The 19,983-nt window shown below is 55.9% G+C and overlaps 1 protein-coding gene across 4 annotated transcripts in view; it reads right to left on the bottom strand.

The window, feature by feature from the left end:
• LOC127031958 (Fc receptor-like protein 5) overlaps positions 1-19,983 on the bottom strand; it is a 114,537-nt gene that overhangs the window by 5,175 nt on the left and 89,379 nt on the right. For 3 of the 4 annotated variants that reach the window (XM_050919027.1, XM_050919028.1, XM_050919025.1), the window contains 5 exons: positions 7,112-7,177; positions 2,966-3,262; positions 2,093-2,389; positions 1,337-1,624; positions 596-892 (listed from right to left, as the gene is read on the bottom strand). In XM_050919027.1, the coding sequence (XP_050774984.1) occupies positions 596-892; positions 1,337-1,624; positions 2,093-2,389; positions 2,966-3,262; positions 7,112-7,177 (1,245 nt within the window). Of the gene's footprint in view, positions 1-595; positions 893-1,336; positions 1,625-2,092; positions 2,390-2,965; positions 3,263-7,111; positions 7,178-13,154; positions 13,312-19,983 lie in introns of those variants that run through there. The other variant, XM_050919026.1, reaches the window with a different exon arrangement.

Below are 19,983 nucleotides of genomic sequence, written 5' to 3' on the forward strand. Positions count from 1 at the left end.
CAGCCTGGCGAAAGTGAGTGAGTGGGGGAGAGCAAGTGACAGAGGGAGGGAGGGAGTGGAGCTCCTGGCTGCCTGTGGACTGAGTGGGGAATGAGCCTGGGAAGGGCTGCAGAAAGATAGTGTCTCCATGGAGGAAGCCCTGGGGATACAGCCCCATAGCAGGGCTGGGACTACTTAAAGACTGAGCCCAGGGAGGGCTAGAGAGACCGCGCCAAAGGGGTCCTGAGACAGGCCCTGGTGGACGGTGTACCCCGGAAGGGGTCTGTTCTGGTACAGACCGTGTGCATGACGGTCAGAGGGCTGAATCGCTGAAAAACCTCCTGAGAACCACCTACAGGGGTTACCAGAACTGAAATGGCCCAGAACAACCACAGGGGGTGCTTGTGAGAGGGGGGTGCCTGTCACGTCGGGGTGGGGGGAGGGAGAAGGAAGGGCTGTGGCTCGGGGGGGTCTTTGGTGCTAAAGCCCCACCACTGATTTTTGGGGATGAGCCACAGCCTGCTGGAAGGACGGATGAAGAGCTCACGAGGGGGAACCCATACAGCCCCTGGGTACCACCCGCTCTTCCTGATGGCACCGAGCAGGAGAGACTCACCCGTCACACGTATGGCGATGGGCTGGCTGAGCCCCGAGGGGAGCTCTCGTCCAAACTCCCTGCTCCAGTACTGGCAGGTGTATGATGCTTCGTCCCCCACCGCAGCCAGGATCTCCAGCCGGGGTCCCCTCTGGGGTGACGGCAGCTCTTCGGAGCTCTGCTCCGGTGGTCGCTTGTAGAATCTGTAGCCTGTCACTTCCTGGGCCCCGGGAGCCGAGCAGCTGAGGTTGAGCCGTTCCCCTGCGAGATACACGGTGTTCGGGGTGTCCAGCGAGAGCCTGGGGGCTGGCGGCGGGGCTGGAACAGAGATTGAAGGGGGACGAGTTCAGGATGGAACCAAGGTGCAGGGTTTTAGGGGCGGAGATTGACTGAGGGGCGTGGGGGCTTCTCCATCCCTGGCCATGTTTCAATCCAGCCGGGTGGGGTTCTGAGGGGATCTGCTCTAGTCCCCTAGGTACTAGTTTAGGGAGCTCCCTGTGCAGATAGGTGTGTGTGTGGGGGCCTTCTGGCTTTCGATCTGTGGCTTATGGCCCAGAGCTCCCACCCCAGCCTGTGAAGTGCAGCACAGCCCCCGGAGACCCCAATGGGGACAGCATCTCCCAACATGGCTCAGTTTTGGATCACTGGGGCTCCCCAGGGGTCAATATCCCCCCCAGGAGCTGTAGGAACTGGCGTCCTGCTGGAGAGGGGATCTCCCCATAACACATGTCCCAGGAGTCGGAGGTGGCACATGGAGCTCACCTGTGACAGCGATGGAGACGGGGCGACTGCCCGGGGACTGGATCTTCCGCCCGAATGGGTGTATCCAGTACACACAGGTGTATGAGCCAGAGTCCTCTGGCCCCGTGATGCTCAGGGCGTGGACATCCCTGCTCCTGGATGAGATCTTCTGTCCCCCATCCCTGGAGAACTGGAATTCGGCAGCCACCGGCGCCCCCCGTGGAGGGGAGCACGTGAGTGTGACAGACTCCCCGGGGAGGTACACAGGGTGTGGGGGGCTCAGGAAGAGGGATGGAGCTTCCGGGGGAGCTGAAAGAGAGAGGAACAATCCCTCACTCTCAGCATTCAGCCACAGAGCTCTCAATGCTGTACCTAGAAGATTGAGGCGTTGTCCCGATTCTATGTGGGTGTGTGATGCAGCTGACTGTGGAGCAGATCCCAGGTCTGCCAAGCCCCAGCCTGGGGCTCTAATCACTAGGCAGCACTCCCGTCAGGATGGGGAGCACAAAGAGGGTCCAGCGGAGAATGTGGCTCCTGCTTGAGGGTGGGGGCAAGGAGGGTTTAGCACTGCAGGGAGCTGGACTACCTGCTGCCGTGGGGCAAGGGGGATGGCTTGCCATGCATATGGCGGGCAGAGGAAGTCAGGCAGATGGATGGGGTTGGGGGTGAGGTTTGCAGGGAATGAGGGGATCCAGGGCTAGAGAGGTGGGGAGAGACTCCAGGGGAGAGGATACCCCCCCATATCCCATTGCATTCCCCCAGGGAAAGAGGCCTCACCTTGCACTGAAAGAGACACTGGCTGGCTTCTCTCTGACGGGATATGTCGCCCGGATCGCGGAATCCAGTATGCACACGTATACACCCCGGCTTTCCCCATCTTGGCCACGATCTCCAGCCTGGCGCCCCCAGCTGGGGCAGGGACCTCATCATGGATCAACCCCTCCTGTTCCTCATAGAACCTGTATCCCTGGAGCTTGTCGCCACCTGGAGCTGAGCACCTGAGGGTCACACGCTCCCCTGGGAGATAGAGTGGGTGTGCGGGGTGCAGGGAGAGTGTGGGGGCTGCCGGGGGGGCTGGGATGAGGAGAGAGGAGATCACAGAGGGAGGGGAAATGAGGGAGAGTTCGGAATGAGAAATACCTGGCTGAAGAGCCAGTGGCCCCCACATTGAGTCTGGCCCCTCACCCCCTGTGTCTCCAAGCAACCGTCCCATAAACCCCTTCACACCCGGCCTGCGCCCCCGACACCAGCACTCAATCGCTGCACTTGGGGGACAGCATCCCACTGGGCTCCGAGCACCAGCCACGCTGGGGGGTAGCAGGATGCAGTGCTGGGTGCTGGCGGAGAGCAATAGCTGGTGGGAGCTGAATGCTGCTCAGAAGTGAATTGTAGGGGAGACCTCAGAACCTGGGCATCACTGGGGCAGGCTGTGGAGCCCAGACTGTGGGGCCCAGACCCTGGTTCCCAGGTCTAAGATTCGGCGTGAGGCACCTGCTGGGATAATCACTGGGCCCGACCATGATACAGATCAGCCTTGCTGAGCAGGTCTGGCCTCCTCTCTTCCCTCCCCTTGGATTGGCCCCCCAGCCCTGTCTGCCCTGGGCGAGGGTAACAAACAGCCCTTTTTATACTCGGCCAGAGGGCACTCACCTTGCACGGTTATATAGACCTTGTTACTTTCAGCGGATGGGATCTCCTGCCCAGACTCCTTTCTCCAGTACTGGCAGGTGTAGGGTCCCTGATTCCCTGTCTCAGCTCTGAGCTCCAGCCAGGCTGCCCTGCTGGGAGATGGGAGCTCCTCTGGGGTCTGGTCCCCTCTTCCCCTGTAGAATCTGTATCCTGTCACTGCCTCGCCATGGGGAGCTGAGCAGCTGAGATTAACCTGCTCCCCTTGGTAATAAACAGGGTACTGGGAGCCCAGAGAGAGTGTGGGGGGCAGCAGGGGACCTGGAACAGAGGCAGAGGGGGAGACAGTTGAGGGAGGGAAAAAGGGGCTGGTGAGATCCTGAAAACAGTGATAAAACCAGCTACATCCCCTTGCCTGCTGCGCTCCCCCCAGACTGGGAAACAGCACACGGCAGGTAATCCACAGAACCGATCATCCCTCACCATCCCCGACATCCCACTGTGGCTGGGGGCTGCAGTACCGCCTGCTGCCACTGGGGGGATCCTGGTGAGGCTGGGTGGTTGCAGTACCGCCTGCTATCACTGGGGGCTGGAGCAGAAGGGAGGGTATTGGTGGGTTTTGGGGGTGTCTGTCATCTGCAGCCCTGATATTTATCTAGAGCACCAGTTGGTGCTTGTGGGCATGATAGACCCCAGCAGAGACCTTCCAGCCCCCTCGCCCCACATGCCAGGAGAAGGGGGTGTCACCGGCAGGGCTGGTTCTAGGTTTTTAGCAAAAAAATTTTTGGCTGCCCCCCACACCAGCCCTGGGATCTCCCCCCACCTGCACTCCCCTGCTGCCCCAGCCCTGGGCTCTCCTGCGCAACCTGCACCCTCCTGCTACCCCAGCCCTGCGTCACTGGTAACTTGCTCCCAGGGCAGGTCATTCAGCAGGAATTTTGGATGTGCACAGAACACAGACAGGACCGGTTCCCATATGGTTACAGAACTGCAGTAAAGTGGAACAGTTTTCAGCGTGTGTGATTGGAGGATCTCTGGATGCATATTATAAGACTGTCCTCCAGAAATGAGGAAAAGTTGAGGTGCCTTTATTATTCTTTTGTTCCACTCTGTCTTTCTATGGGGAATTTGCCAATGCAATATCACTGTCTTCCTTTTAAACAAACAAACAAACAAACAAACAAACAAACAAACAAACAAACAAACAAACAAACAAACAAACAAACAAAAGGCATTGGCTGTTGAAAATAGCAATCCCAGTCCTAATAACCACTGGGAAGCATTTCTTGCTCAATTTTATCCTACTTTTTCTACAGCAAGTTACAGTGGATCAGTATATTTGATTTGGGAGAAATGAAGTAACAGCTGCCCAAACTGAGCCTGAGCACTCCTGAATTTTGAGGTGTTCAAATCTGGAAGGCAGGTGCTAGATTCCCTTTCTGAATATTAGCCATATCTGGAAAGGAAAAGTCAATTTCTGTTTCCATGGCTCAGAAGTGGAAATCCTCCTATTTGCCTGGTACTGTATCTAAAGATGCCGAAGTCCCCTAACAGAGTCTCCCCTCCCTTACTTTCCATTTTAAATTCTAGTGGGATCCACGTACCTCCCTTGCTAGGCTTCAGATAGAGAGGGGCACTGCCCATTTAGTCCCCCCAATTCCTTCTTTGGGGGCTGCAAGGTGTCACTCCAGTATCCCTAATCCAGTCTGGGGAAGTCTTCTGAAGGGGATATCGGGGGCAAAACTTTCTACTCCTTGGGCACACTTGTTCCCCATTCCCAGTGCCACCCCTTTCCACTCGCAGCATGGCTCAGCTACCTCACTCCCTCCCCCTCCCTTTGCTGTTGATAGTGGCCAAGGGAATGCTGGGAAATGTAGTTCTTTCCCTGCTCCAAGGCTGGCTCTGTAGGCAGGGAGCTAGGCAAGGAACTACAGCTCCCAGGGGCCTGTGGGTTCTCAATTCCCATGCCGGATCCCCAGCTGTTCCGTGGCTCTGCTTCTGCAGGGTTGTGAGAGGGGAGAAAGTTTAAAACAAAAAAGGATGGCTGGAATGCCACCCCCTGCAAATGTGCTGCCCCAAGCACCTGCTTGTTTTGCTGGTGCCTGGAACCGGCCTTGATCACTGATCAGTGTGATGGAGACAGGGTGGCTCACGGGAGATGGGCTTTCCTGGCCATCCTGCTCTACCCAGTACTTGCAGGTGTAGGTGCCGGTGTGCTCCAGGCTGAGCTGGGGGATCTGGTAGCTGTGGGAGGCCTGGGGGGTGGCCCCTAGAATGTGCACGGACAATATACCGTGGAAGAACCAGAATCCCAGCTGCCCGGCCTGCAGGGGGGTGTCATAAAAAGATAGCTAAGGGTCAATGTGTCTTTCACCTGGAAAAAAAGTAACCTGAAGCACCTGACCAGAGGACCAATCAGGAAACAAGACTTTTTCAAATCTGGGTGGAGGGTTTTTTGTGTGTGAGTCCTTTGTTCTTGGTTTTCTGCCTGCACTCTCTCGGCTATGAGCGGGTTTCTATTTCCTGCTTTCTAATCTTCTGTTTCCAAGTTGTGAGTACAGAGATCATAAAAACAATAGGGGTTATTGGTTTTTTCTTTTATATTTACATGTCTATAGTTGCTGGAGTGCTCTGAATTGTATTTGTTTTTGAATAAGGCTGTTTATTCAATATTCTTTTAAGCAAATGACACTGTATTTGTCACCTTAATACAGAGAGACCATTTTTATGTACTTTTTCTTTCTTTTTATATAAAGCTTTCTTTTTAAGACCTGTTGGAGTTTTTCTTTAGTGGGGAACTCCAGGGAATTGAGTCTGCAGCTCACCAGGGAATTGGTGGGAGGAAGAAGTCAGGGGGAAATCTGTGTGTGTTAGATTTACTAGCCTGACTTTGCATTCCCTCTGGGTGAAGAGGGAAGTGCTTGTGTTTCCAGGACTGGAAATAGAGAGGGTGGACTCCCTCTGTTTAGATTCACGGAGTTTGCTTCTGTGTATCTCTCCAGGAACACCTGGAGGGGGGAAGGGAAAAGGTTTATTTCCCTTTGTTGTGAGACTCAAGGGATTTGGGTCTTGGGGTCCCCAGGGAAGGTTTTTGGGGGGACCAGAGTGCCCCAAAACACTCTAATTTTTTGGGTGGTGGCAGCTTTACCAGGTCCAAGCTGGTAACTAAGCTTGGAGATTTTCATGCTAACCCCCATAATTTGGACGCTAAGGTCCAAATCTGGGACTAGGTTTATGACAGGGGGCTGAGCACGTCAGGGTGACGGAGGATCCAGCGAGGTACCGGGGACCCAGCGGGTGCAGCCGCAGAGTTGGCCGTAAGGTTTCCTCAGGCACAGAGGAGTCTGGACTGTGTGTGCGGGGGGTGGGGGGCAGGATGTGGGGTTAGATCTATGAGCGCAGAGGGGGTGTGAGCAGAGGATAGATCCAAGGCAGACACCCCAGGCCCAGTTGGCAGAGTGACCCTGGATTAGAGTGACCAGACAGCAAATGTGAAAAGTTGGCACAGGGCGGTAATAGGCGCCTATATAAGAAAAAGACCCAAAAATCGGGACTGTCCCTATAAAATCAGGACATCTGGTCACCCTACCCCAGATCTCCCCTCAGTGTCCCAGCTCTCCACCCCAGCCCTGCATCTGGCTCCCAGGGGATCCTTCCTCCTGGATGGGCCTTGAACTCAGGGCCTGCAGGTGGTGTCAGGTCCAGTGGCGACAGCCCAGCACCCAGTTAGTGCCACAGCCCACAGTCCTGGCATGGCTGCCCCAGAACAAGGGCCCCAGCTGTTCACTGGCTGGGGAATGGAGAGACCCCCCAGGGTCTGTCTGTGCCCAGTGTCCCCAGGAGAAAGTCTGCTCATCCCAGGCCTGGCTCTACTGGGAAGGCTGCAGCCCCCCTCACCAACTCCCCATCCCACCCCACCCCATGACCTGGGAGTCCCAGAGAAGGAGGCAGTTCAGGGGATGTGGTCAGAACAGACAGCTTGAGAAAGACACGAGAAATGGGGGGAGAGAACAAGAGATAGCACCCCGCAGTCAACCCATTCCCCCCCATGGGGTCATATTGGAGCTGGTGCCCGCTAGAGGGGAAAGGCCCCATGCCCTGTTCCCCACCCCCCTGAGCCAACCAGTCCCCACTTCCAACAACGACACCCACAGACCCCCCTGCACAGACCAGGAGATGAACTGGGTCCCTCAGTCCCCTTGGACGACACCAGCCGGGGGAGGATCTGCAGCCAGGCTGTAAGAGAGGAGACAAGAGTGGGGTGAGAGCTCTGGGGTGGGACAGGTGATGGGAGGCAGGATTGAGGGGTGTGGGGAAAATGACTCTGGATACTGGATTTAAAACGTCCCAATGTGTAGAAAGAATAGTAAATATGGCAGGTGACCAACTTGGCTTAACAGCGAAATCCTTGCTGATCTTAAACACAAAAAAGTAGCTTACTAGAAGTGGAAGATTGGACAAATGACCAGTGAGGAGTATAAAACTATTGCTCAGGCATGCAGGAGTGAAATCAGGAAGGCCAAATCACACTTGGAGTTGCAGCTAGCAAGAGCAGCAAAGAATCCTGTGGCACCTTATAGACTAACAGACGTTTTGGAGTATGAGCTTTCCTGGGTGAATACCCACTTCGTCGGATGCATGTAGTGGAAATTTCCAGGGGCAGGTATATATATGCTAGCAAGCAAGCTAGAGATAACGAGGTCAGTTCAATCAGGGAGGATGAGGCCCTGTTCTAGCATTTGAGGTGTGAAAACCAAGGGAGGAGAAACTGGTTTTGTAATTGGCAAGCCATTCACAGTCTTTGTTCAATCCTGAGCTGATGGTGCCAAATTTGCAGATGAACTGAAGCTCAGCAGTTTCTCTTTGAAGTCTGGTCCTGAAGTTTTTTTTGCTGCAGGATGGCCACCTTAAGGTCTGCTATAGTGTGGTCAGGGAGGTTGAAGTGCTCTCCTACAGGTTTTTGTATATTGCCATTCCTAATGTCTGATTTGTGTCCATTTATCCTTTTCTGTAGAGCTAGCAAGGGATGTTAAGACTAACAAGAAGGGTTTCAACAGGTATGTTAGCAACAAGAAGAAAGTCAAGGAAAGTGTGGGCCCCTTACTGAATGAGGGAGGCAACCTAGTGACAGAGGATGTGGAAAAAGCTAATGTACTCAATGACTTTTTGCCCTCTGTCTTCACAAACAGGGTCAGCTCCCAGACTGCTGCACTGGGCAGCACAGCATGGGGAGGAGGTGACCAGCCCTCTGTGGAGAAAGAAATGGTTAAGGACTATTTAGAAAAGCTGGGCAAGTACAAGTCCATGGGGCAGGATGCCCTGCATCCAAGGGTGTTAAAGGAGTTGGTGGATGTGATTGCAGAGCCATTGGCCATTATCTTTGAAAAGTCATGGCGAACGGGGGAGGTCCTGGATGACTGGAAAAAGCCTAATGTTGTGCCCATCTTTTAAAAAGGGAAGAAGGAGGATCTGGGGAACTACAGGCCAGTCAGCCTCACCTCAGTCCCTGGAAAAATCATGGAGCAGGTCCTCAAGGAATCAATTCTGAAGCACTTAGAGGAGAGGAAAGTGATCAGGAACAGTCAGCGTGGATTCACCAAGGGCAAGTCATGCCTGACTAACCTAATTGCCTTCTATGAGGAGATAACTGGCTCTGTGGATGAGGGGAAAGCAGTGGACGTGTTATTCCTTGACTTTAGCAAAGCTTTTGATATGGTCTCCCACAGTATTCTTGCCGGCAAGTTAAAGAACTATGGGCTGGATGAATGGACTATAAGGTGGATAAAAAGCTGGCTAGATCATCAGGCTCAACGGGTAGTGATCAATGGCTCCTTGTCTAGTGGAGTGCCCCAAGGGTTGGTCCTGGGGCCAGTTTTATTCAATATCTTCATTAATGATCTAGAGCAGGGATAGGCAACCTATAGCACGTCTGCCGAAGGCGGCACGCGAGCTGATTTTCAGTGGCACTCACACTGCCTGGGTCCTGGCCACCAGTCCAGGGGGCTCTGCATTTTAATTTAATTTTAAATGAAGCTTCTTAAACATCTTAAAAACCTTATTTACTTTACATACAACAATAGTTTAGTTATATATTATAGACTTATAGAAAGAGACCTTCTAAAAACATTCAAATGTATGACTGGCACCTGAAACCTTAAATTAGAGTGAATAAATGAAGACTCGGCACAGCACTTCTGAAAGGTTGCCGACCCCTGATCTGGAGGATGGCGTGGACTGTACCCTCAGCAAGTTTGCAAATGACACTAAACTGGGAGGAGTAGTAGATACGCTGGAGGGTAGGGATAGGATACAGAGGGACCTAGACAAATTAGAGGACTGGGCCAAAAGAAACCTGATGAGGTTCAACAAGGACAAGTGCAGAGTCCTGCACTTAGGATGGAAGAATCCCATTTACTCCTACAGACTAGGGACTGAATAGCTAGGAAGCAGTTTTGTAGAAAAGGACCTAGGGGTTACAGTGGACAAGAAGCTGCCTATGAGTCAACAGTATGCCCTTGTTGCCAAGAAGGCTAACGGCATTTTGGGCAGTATAAGTAGGGGCATTGCCAGCAGATCGAGGGACGTGATCATTCCCCTCTATTTGACATTGGTGAGGCCTCATCTGGAGTATTGTGTCCAGTTTTGGGCCCCACACTAGAAGAAAGATGTGGAAAAATTGGAAAGAGTCCAGTGGGGGGCAACAAAAATGATTAGGGGGCTGGAGCACATGACTTATGAGGAGAGGCTGAGGGAACTGGGATTGTTTAGTCTGCAGAAGAGAAGAATGAGGGGGGATTTGATAGCTGCTTTCAACTACCTGAAAGGGGGTTCCAAGGAGGATGGATCTAGACTGTTCTCAGTGGTGGCAGGTGACAGAACAAGGAGTAATGGTCTCAAGTTGCAGTGGGGGAGGTCTAGGTTGGATATTAGGAAACACTATTTCCCTAGGAGGGTGGTGAAGCACTGGAATGGGTTACCTGGGGAGGTGGTGGAATCTCCTTCCTTAGAGGTTTTTAAGGTCAGGACTGACAAAGCCTTGGCTGGGATGATTTAGTTGGGAATTGGTCCTGCCCTGCTTTGAGCAGGGGTGGGACTAGATACCTCCTGACGTCCCTTCCAACCCTGATATTCTATGATTCTATGATTTACAGTCCATCCCACTATGTTAAGGAGGGGAGGAGAAAGAAAGAAAGAAAGATTGATTCAGTGAATGGGCTGGGGCTGGACACGGAGGAGGGTCGGCGGATTCTTGTCAGTTTCACTGTGTGTATTCACAAGGAGGGGGATGGGGTTGATCTATGTCTGTGCAGAGCTCGGCACAACGTGGGGTCCTTGATCGTGGTCGTGGTCATGGTCTGGGCAGAGCCTGGCCTGACAGGTTCTGTTGCTCTAGGAAAGCCCCCATGAAACAACACACTTAGGCTCTGTGCTGCAGCTCCCTGCATAGCAGCACCGACAGTGCTGCAGGGCAATGGGGAAACTGAGGCAGAGCCTCACCCAGTGGAGAATAACCACCTGCAGAGCTAGAGCCTGAAAGAGGCGCTAGCCCCTGCGAGCTCTGGAAAGGGGCTGCTGCCTTTGGGGAGCAGGGAAAAGCCCCAGGGAGGGGGACCCAGGCGGGTGTGAGAGGCGCCATCCGGAGTCTGCCTGTGTGGTACTGAAAGAGCTGAAAACAGGCTCTGGTCCTGTTAATCTCTGAGGAACCCAGGAGTCCGAGGTGCAGAAAGCTGTTGGAGAGAGAGAGGGAATGAGACAGGGGCCAAAGGAGGAGTGTAGAGGGGAAAGGGGGGGACAAGGCAGGGAGCTGAAGGAGGGGGCAGAGGGTGAGTAGGAGAGAAAGAACAGACAGAGTGAGGGAGACGGGGGCCAAAGGAGGGGAGCAGAAGGTGACTAGGAGGGAAAGAACAGACACAGAGGGAATGAGAGAGGGGCCGAAGGCGGGGTGCAGAGGGTGTTACCTAGCAGCTCTGTGTTCTGGGGGAACCAGGGTGCAGTACCCAGCCTGTCTGACTTATGAAAGACACTCCCGCTCCAGCCTTTGCTTGAACCAAAACCGATCAGAAGAAAGACTTACAACAAGCAATGATAAGGCCGTGGGAGACACCCCTAAACCCCTGGGATAAGGGTGACAGGATTTAGGAAACTCCCCTGGCCTCTTCTGCATCAAAGATGGGACAGGGAGGCATCTCCTTTAGCTACAGAATGGAGACAAGAGACTCCAAGGCAAGAAATGCACTGAACTCTGGGACCAGCAAAGCAGGGCAGCACCGCACGATGGGGGATCTCTGCTCCAGATGTTAATGAACCCACCTGCACACACCCAGCCCAGTAGTTATCAGACAAAATAGTGAAGCTCCCTAATTTCATTGTAAGCTGCCTCCAAGGAACACCGCTCAAAGCCGGGAATGATCAGCTCCCGTGTCTAGCCTGAACAAAACAACACTGGTATCCTGCCTTGTTCACACATAAACAAATCTAGTGTTTCCCTTGAACCACTGTTGTTTCTCTACAAAACCCCCTTCCCACACTCAAGTAAGTGTTCTGATGCCTGGATCCAAAACCTGCCTCAGTTCCACTGACTGATCGTGCTGGGGGCCCTGCCTGTCTCCAGTCCTCCGGACCCTCAGCTACCACCACCACCTGGGACCCCCGATCGATTCAAGCTTCATGGAGTGGTGAGAACCCAGCTCTCTCTCTCTCTCTCTCTCTGTGTAGCCTTCAGACCCTGGTTTGTGTGATCAGTTATCGTTTTCTAAACCCGACTTTTATAATCAAAATTAAGTTTGATTTAATATTATAGCTGCATTGTTTGTTTGGCTCCCCTGTGGTTATTACCTGGCAATAAGTAACTCTCATGGTTAAGTGAGTGGCTTCTCTCTCTTTCTCTCTCTCTCTCCCCTCGTAGGTGGTTTTTTTTGTTTTTTTGTTTCCTCATTCGCTCTGCAGCAACGCTCCTTGTACCAAAGCTAAAAGATCCCTGCAGCGCCCAAAAAGCCTGTGGGGTTTGCTCACCGAGTGGGTTACTGCCAGAACAATTGTAACATGAAAGTGGGGATAGGGACGTGCTGAAGCTGGGACATATGAGGGTGGCAGATTGAAGATGCTGCTTGACCCAGCCTGCTCAGGTGTGCTCTGTTCCGGTGCAGTGCCTATGACATATGAAGGTGGCAGATTGGAGATGCTGCTCGATCCAGCCTAATGAGTCCAAGGACATATAAGGGGTCAGCTTAGGAGGGCCGATTAACCCGGTCCGCTCAGACTCTCTCTGTCAGTGTGTGGATGTGTGTGTCATTCCGGGGCTGGAAGACCCCAGCCCAGGGTCCTGCAGGACAGCTCCATTGGGAGGAGACTTGCAAAAGGGAGAAGTAGAGTTCCGTGTGAGAACACAAGCGACCCAAGCAGAACATTGATAGGATTACAGAATCCCCTTCCCCAGAAGAGTAACCCGAATAAATGAGCGTACCCAAAGTAACGGGCAAATCTGGTAACAAAGGTGACCAGGAGAGAAAGATCAGACACAGAGAGGACGAGCCAGGAAAGAGAGGACTGCAACGTTTGTGTTTCGCGGACACAGTCAGGTCCAGCCAAGCCACACCGTTTTATCAGCCACGGCGTGAAGACCTGCAGGAAACGGGGTAATTTTACAGCCCTCACCCGACGTGTGTTCTGGTTTGGGGGACAGAAACAGAGGGGAAGGAAGAGGGAGACGAGAGTGAACAGGCCGGGGTGGGAGAGGGAGGAGGCATGTGAGTAGGAGCAAGAGATGGAGAGAGAATGAAAGTGGGCGACAGAGGAAAAGGACAAAAAGCAAATTGTAGAGTGAGAGAAAGAGCAGAGAGTGAACGAGGCAGGGGCAGAAGGAGGGGGGCAGAGGGGAAGGGGGGACCGAGGCAGAGGCAGAAGGAGGGGGGCAGAGGGGAAGGGAGAATGAGGCAGGGGCCGAAGGAGGGGGCAGGGGGAAAGTGGGGACCGATGCAGAGGCGGAAGGGGGGGGAGAAGAGGGAAGGGGGACCAAGGCAGGGGCAGAAGGAGGGGAGCAGAGGGGAAGGGAGAATGAGGCAGGGGCCGAAGGAGGAGGGCAGAGGACAAGAGGCAGGTGGCAAGGGAGAACGGCGGAGGAGAAGAGGGGAACCAAGGCAGGGGCCGAAGGAGGGGGGCAGAGGGGAAGAGGGGAACCAAGGCAGGGACTGAAGCTGGGGGGGGGGTCACTCACCCAGCACAGGGAGAAGGCCAGTTAGCTCCATACTGGGTTGAACTGGCCAAGGCTGGGAGCTGCATCCCCCACGCCTGGCCCTGCCTCTCTGCTAACAGCAGCCGGGGCCCCGGGCCTCTCGGTGCAGCGGGAGGAAGTGCTGTCCGAGGGACGCAGCCACCGCCCTGCCCCAGCACTGAGGTGTCAAGCACCGTGGGCTCAGAGCCAGGCCGACCACGGCCCAGCCTCGGGGCTCCCAGCATGCCTTGCAGCTCCAAGCCACTGTGCACCACCGGGGCTGACAGCTCCAGCCACACATAATGCAGCCCAGGATGTCCCGCCTGGGGCTGAGATGCAGCCAGCTCTGGGGTGGGGCGGCTGGGGAACAGCCACAGAGCGACGCTGCCTAGGGCCCCCTCATTCCGGGGTAGCAGACAGCACCTCCTAGTGCCACACTGGGGCACTGAGGTGAGCTCTGACTCCACGGGGAAAGTGCCCCCTAGTGAGCCTCCTGCCCTACTCCCTACAGCGCTGGGCAGGGTCTCAATCCATCCCCCCTCCCCACTTCCTGCAGCGTTTGCAGGAGCTGCTATTTGGGGCCCAGGGGTCCGGGCTGCGGCTGGTGCAGTCCCCGTCCTGGGGACATGCTGAGGCTGGGCCAAGGGGACGTAGCTGTTACTGAAGCAGAGACCCGTCCATGGCTGAGCTGAGAGCTGACCTCAAGCCACAGAGTTCAGCTGAGCCGGCTAGAGGCTCTGGGCGCCTGGTGCTGGGGAGGAGACCTGCCGCTAGTCACCCCTGTACTGTCCCCCGGGGCTCCACATAGCAGCTCCTGGAAATGCTGCCGGAAGTGGGGAGAGGGGCTGGACTGAGACCCTACCCTGTGCTTTGGGGGAGGGCCTGAGGGGGCTTGGCAGGGGGTGTGCTGTGCTGCAGGAGGTGGGGCAGGGGTCTCAGTACGGGGCACCATCCCCTTGGAGTCAGTGCTGCCCTCTGTGCCCCAGCCTGGCACTAGGGGGCGCTGCCTGCTACCCCGGAATGAGGGAGCCCTAGGCAGTGTTGCTCTGTGGCTGTTTCCCAGCTGCCCCACCCCAGAGCTGGCTGCATTTCCGGGATACAGAGTGTAACAGGATCAGACCCCCCGCCCAAAGCCCTCACTGCTCACACTGGCGCTGTCAGGGCGGGCAGTGCAAAGTGTTTGGAAGCAGCAAGGCATTCTGGAAGCCCCATTTCCCAGCCGTGGTTGGCCTGGCTCTGAGCCCGCAGTAGTTGACACCTCGGTGCTGGGGCAGGGTGGTGGCTGCGTCCCTTGGACAGCACTTCCTCCTGCTGCACCGAGAGTGGCCCCGGGGCCCCGGCTGCTGTCAGCAGAGAGGCAGGGCCGGGCGTAGGGGATGCAGCTACCAGCCTCAGCCAGTTCAACCCAGTATGGAGCTAACTGGCCTTCTCCCTGTGCTTGGTGAGTGACACCCCCCAGTCCGGCTTCAGTCTCTGCCTTGGTTCCCCCTTCCCCTCTGCCCCCTCCTTCTGCCCCTGCCTCATTCACTCTCTGCTCTTTCTCCCACTCTACAATGTGTTTCCGTCTTTCTCCTGTCGCCCACTTTCACTCTCTCTCCATCTCTTGCTCCCACTCACACGCGTCCCCCCTCCCCCCACCCCGGCCCGTTCACTCGTCTCCCTCTTCCTTCCGCTCTGTTTTCGTCCCCCAAACCAGGACACATGTTGGTGAGGATTGCAAAACGACTCAGTTTCCCGCAAGTCTTCGTGCTTTGAACATGGCTGACAAGACGCTGTGGCTTGGCTGGACCAGACTGTGTCTGTGAAACAATAAATAATCCCACGAGACTGCCGCACGCCTCCTCTTTCCTGTGTCATTCCCTCTGGGTCTGTTCTTTCTCTGCTAGTCACTCTCTGCCCCTCTCCTTCGGCCCATCTCGTTCCCTATCTTCCTCCATCTGCTCTTTGCACCTCGGACGCCTGGGTTCCTCAGAGATTAACAAAACCAGAGTCTGTTTCCAGCAGGTTCAGTTCCGCGCAGGCAGACTCCGGATGGCACCCCTCACACCTGCCAGGGTCCCCCTCCATGGGGCTTTTCCCTGCTCCGCAAAGGCAGCTTGTGGGGGCTCGGTGTCTCCTTCGGGCTCTAGCTCTGCCGCTGGTTATTGTCTGCTGGGTGAGGCCCTGCCTCAGTTTCCCCATTGCCCTGCAGCAGTGTGCGCTGCTGTGCAGGGAGCTGCAGCACAGAGCCGCAGGGTGTTGTCTGATGGGGAGTTTCCGAGAAGAGCCGCCCCCGTCGCGCTCTGTGCAGCCCAGACCCCGACCGAGATCAAGCCCCACGTTGTGCCGCTGCACAGACAGGGATCAGGGCCCCCCTTGTGAATACACACAGTGAAACAGACAAGAATTGCGTCAGTTTCACCCAGCAGTTGCCAGGGTCTGGGGCCTTCCCATGTGCTGGGCTTTCCCCCATGGCTCCCGGGATCCAGGGCCGCCCAGCTCCCAGGCAGGCAGCGGGGAGGCCTGGCCTGGCAGCGGGGAGGCCTGGCCTGGCAGGGCTGCCCCGATCTGCGGACCTGGGAGTCCAGGATCCCCTGCAGCCTGCCAGGAGCCCGGCCTGCCACCCACTGACAGGCTGTCGAACCTGAGCTGTTCCCAGGCCCAGCTCCAGTGGGACCAGAGCCCAGGTGTCCTGACGTCCAGCCCTGGCCTGAGCCACTGACCCTCCTCCGTGTCCAGCCCCAACCCATCCGCCGACACTCTTCCCAGTCCAGCCCTGTCCGAAGACACAGAATGAATCTTTTTCTTTCATTCTTTCTTTCTTTCCCCGTCCTCCCCATAACAGACCGGGATGGTCTGTAAATCCAGTATCCCGAGTCCTTTGCCCCACACCACTCAATCCTGCCCCCCATCACCCGTCCCACCCCAGAGCTCTCACCCCCCTCTTGTCTCCTCTCTTACAGCCTGGCTGCAGATCCTCCCCTGGCTGGTGTGGTCGGATTCATCCCCTGGTCTGTGCACGGGGGCCTGTGCGTGTTGTTGGAAGGGGGTGGCCTGGCTGCCTCAGGGGGTGGGAAATGGGCACGGGGCCTTTCCCCTCTAGGGGGGGCTGGCTTCCATAGGGCCCCTGGGTGGGGGAGTTGCTGGCTGGGGGTGTTTGAGTGGGGGGATGGGCAGTTGCTGCCTCTCGTCCTCTCCCCCACTTCCTGTCTCTCACTGGAGCTGGCTGCTCTCACCACAGACCTTGTGTGGGCTGCTCCCCGCCTGGGGCAGGGGCCTGGGGCCCTCCCTGCAAAGCCAGGCCCCGGCTGAGCAGACTCTCGCCTGGGGCTGCTGTGCACAGACGGACCCTGTGGGTCTCTCCATCTCCTGGCCCGTGCTTCCAGCCTCGCCATATGGGGCCCCCTGAGTCCGCCCCTCTGCAGCCAGGGACAGGGCAGGCGGGATCTCGGTGTGGGGAAGGGGGGGCATTTGGGGCCCTGGGTCTCCAGAGGTGCCAGTCACCCCTGGATCCCTTTGGAGATGGGGGAGATAGAGATGCCACCGCTTGTCTGGGTGTCCTGAAACCACCTGGGGTGATGGAGATGGGGGGGAAATGGGGGGGGGAAAAAGGGTGGGTGAGGTCCCGGGGATGGGGGGTCTGTGTAACAGGTACTGAGAATCCCCCGAGAACCACCCCATCTCCATCACAAGGATGAGTGAGGCCCCGTTGTAATGGGATGAGGGGGCTGTGCCTCTGCTCAGGTCTCTCATGCCCACAAGCATCAACTATTACCTTATATAAATGGTGGGGGGGGGACTGCAGATGACGGACACCTCCCAAAATCCATCCATCCCCTCACTTCCTCTCCAACCCCACCAGGATCTGCCCAGCTGCAGCAAACGGTAGAATCAGAGAATGTCAGGGTTGGAAGGGACCTCAGGAGGTCATCTAGTCCCACCCCGTTACAGAGTGTGGGGGAGTCCGATCCTGCACCCCCCACTTCCTGCTATTCACCGTGACTCTCAGCCAGCCAGTAACACAGAAGGTTTGTTAGACGACAGGAACACGGTCCCAGGCAGGGCTTGTAGGTACAACCAGGACCCCTCAGCCAGGTCCCTCTGGGGGGCAAGGAGCTTAGACCCCAGACTTGGGGTTCCTTGCCTCTTCCCAGCCAGCCCCAAACTGAAACCCAAACCCCTCTAGCAGGCTCTCTCCCCTCCTTCTCTCCCCCTCTCCCTATGTCCAGTTTCCCGAGCAAAGGTGTCGATTCTCCCCACCCCCGTTCCTGGCTCAGGTTACAGGCTCAGGTCCTGTCCCTCCCTAAAGTCACCCCCTGCTCTCCCATCCCCCATGCAGACAGCCCCAGTAAAACTAAACGACATTCCCGCCCCCTACTGTGTCACATCTCTCCCCCCTTCAAGACTGAACTGAGCGGGGTCACTCTGACCAGTGACCTGGGGAAGTTCAGGGCCCCCTCTCTGGGACAACGCGTCCGCTGTCAGGTTGGCACTTCCCTTCACATGGACCACATCCATGTCATAGTCCTGCAGGAGCAGGCTCCACCCCAGGAGCTTGGCATTGACTCCTTTCATCTGGCTCTAGTTTCTTAAGGGCCTACACCATGGCCAGGCATTCCTTTTCAATGGCCGAGTAGTTTTGCTCCCGGGGTAGCAACTTTTTGCTCAGATACACGAAGGGGTGTCTCTCCCCCTTTTCATCCTCCTGCATTAACACTGCCCCCAGTCCTGTGTCTGAGGCATCAGTGAGCACCATAAAGGGCTTGTCAAAGTCTGGGTTTGCTAGAACTGGGCCACTGACCAGAGCCTCCTTCAGTGCCCGGAGAGCCTCCTGGCACTGCTCGGTCCAGACCACCTTGTCTGGCTTCCCCTTCTTGCATTGTCCAGTGATGGGGGCAGCTATGGCGCTAAAGTGGGGCACAAGCCTTCGATAGTACCCTGCCATCCCGATAAAGGCTTGGACCTGCTTTTTGGTTTGGGGATCGAGTGAGTCTCTGATCACTTCCACTTTGGCTGGTTCCAGCTTTAGGCAGCTGCTCTCCACCTGATGGCTCAGGTAAGATACTTCAGCCATCCCCACCTTGCACTTCTCAGCTTTTATGGTCAGCCCAGCCTCCTGGAGTCAGTCTAGCACTTGTTTAACCTGGGACACGTGGTCCTCCCAGGTCTGGCTAAAGACACAGATGTTGTTAATATACGTCACGGCAAAACTCTCCATCCCCCTCAGTAGCTGATCTACCAGGCGCTGGAAGGTGGCCGGCGCTCCCTTGAGGCCGAAGGGCAGGGTCAGAAACTCGTACAGCCCCAGAGGGGTGATGAAGGCCGATTTCAGCCTGGCATCTGCATCCAGTGGCACTTGCCAGTAGCCCTTTGTAAGATCCATGGTGGTGAGGTACCAAGCGCCTCCCAGCTTGTCTAGGAGCTCGTCAGGCCTGGGCATGGGGTAGGCATCAGAGATGGTGATGGCATTGAGCTTCCAATAGTCCACACAGAACCGGATTGACCCATCCTTTTTGGGGACCAGCACCACCGGCGAGGCCCAAGGGCTGGAAGACGGCTGGATCACCCCCCAAACCAGCATCTCCTTGACCTCTCTTTCTAGGTCCTGGGCAGTTTTTCCTGTGACGTGGAAGGGGAAGCATCTTATAGGGGGATGTGACCCGGTCTCCACCCGGTGGAAAGTCAAATCAGTGCGTCCAGGCTGGTTGGAAAACAGCTGTCAGTGCAGATGCAGCACCCCCGATCTCAGCTTGCTGGGCAGGGGTCAGCCGATCAGAAAGGGGAATTGCTTCCAGGGGGAACCAGCTCTTGTCCCAGGGAATAGATCCACTAAGGGGTCCTCTCCCTGCTCCTCCCAATGTCCACACACGGCCAACACCACATTCCCCCTGTCATAGTACGGTTTCATCATGTTCACATGGTACACCCGACGGTGATGTGCCCGGTTTGACAGCTCCACCACATAGTTTACCTCATTTAGTTGCTTGACAACCTTGAAGGGACCTTCCCAAGTAGCCTGTTTTTCCTCACAGGGATGAGAACCATCACCTGATCCCTGGTGACGTAGGCGCAGGCTCGTGCTGTGCGGTCATACCAGACTTTCTGCCTCCTCTGGGCTCGGGCGAGATTCTCCGTGGCCAGGCCCATGAGCTCAGCCAGTCTTTCCCGGAAGGTCAGGACATACTCCACCACTGACTCTCCATCAGGAGTGGCCTTCCCCTCCCATTCGTCTCTCACGAGGTCTAGGGGTCCCCTCACCCACCTGCCGAATAACCAGCCGAAAGGTGAAAACCCGGTAGACTCCTGGGGTACCTCCCTGTACGTGAACAGCAGGTGAGATAAGTACTTGTCCCAATCCTGCGGGTGCTGGTTCAAATAGGTTTTCAGCATCATCTTTAGCGTCCCATTGAACCTCTCTACCAGCCCATTTGATTGGGGGTGATACGCTGAGGCTCAGCTGTGCCAAACCCCACATTTCTCCCACAAACACTGGAGCAGGGCCGACATGATGTTGGACCCTTGGTTGGTCAAGACTTCCTTGGGGAATCCCACTCTGCTGAAAATGGTCAGCAGCGCATCCGCCACAGTGTCTGCTTCAAAGGAAGCTAAGGGCACTGCCTCGGAGTAGCGGGTGGCGAAATCTACCACCACTAAAATGTATTTCTTCCCCGACTAGGTCGTCTTACTGAGGGGTCCCACTATGTCCATAGCCACCTTCTGGAAAGGTTCCTCTATGATGGGCAAAGGTCTCAAAGCCGCTTTCCTCTTGTCCCGGGCCTTCCCCACCCTCTGGCAGGGGTCACAGGATTGGCAGTACTGTCAGACATGGGTAAAGACCCCAGGCCAGTAAAAG

Source organism: Gopherus flavomarginatus, chromosome 11 (genome assembly GCF_025201925.1).
Source record: "Gopherus flavomarginatus isolate rGopFla2 chromosome 11, rGopFla2.mat.asm, whole genome shotgun sequence".
NCBI classification, from domain to species: Eukaryota; Metazoa; Chordata; order Testudines; family Testudinidae; genus Gopherus; species Gopherus flavomarginatus.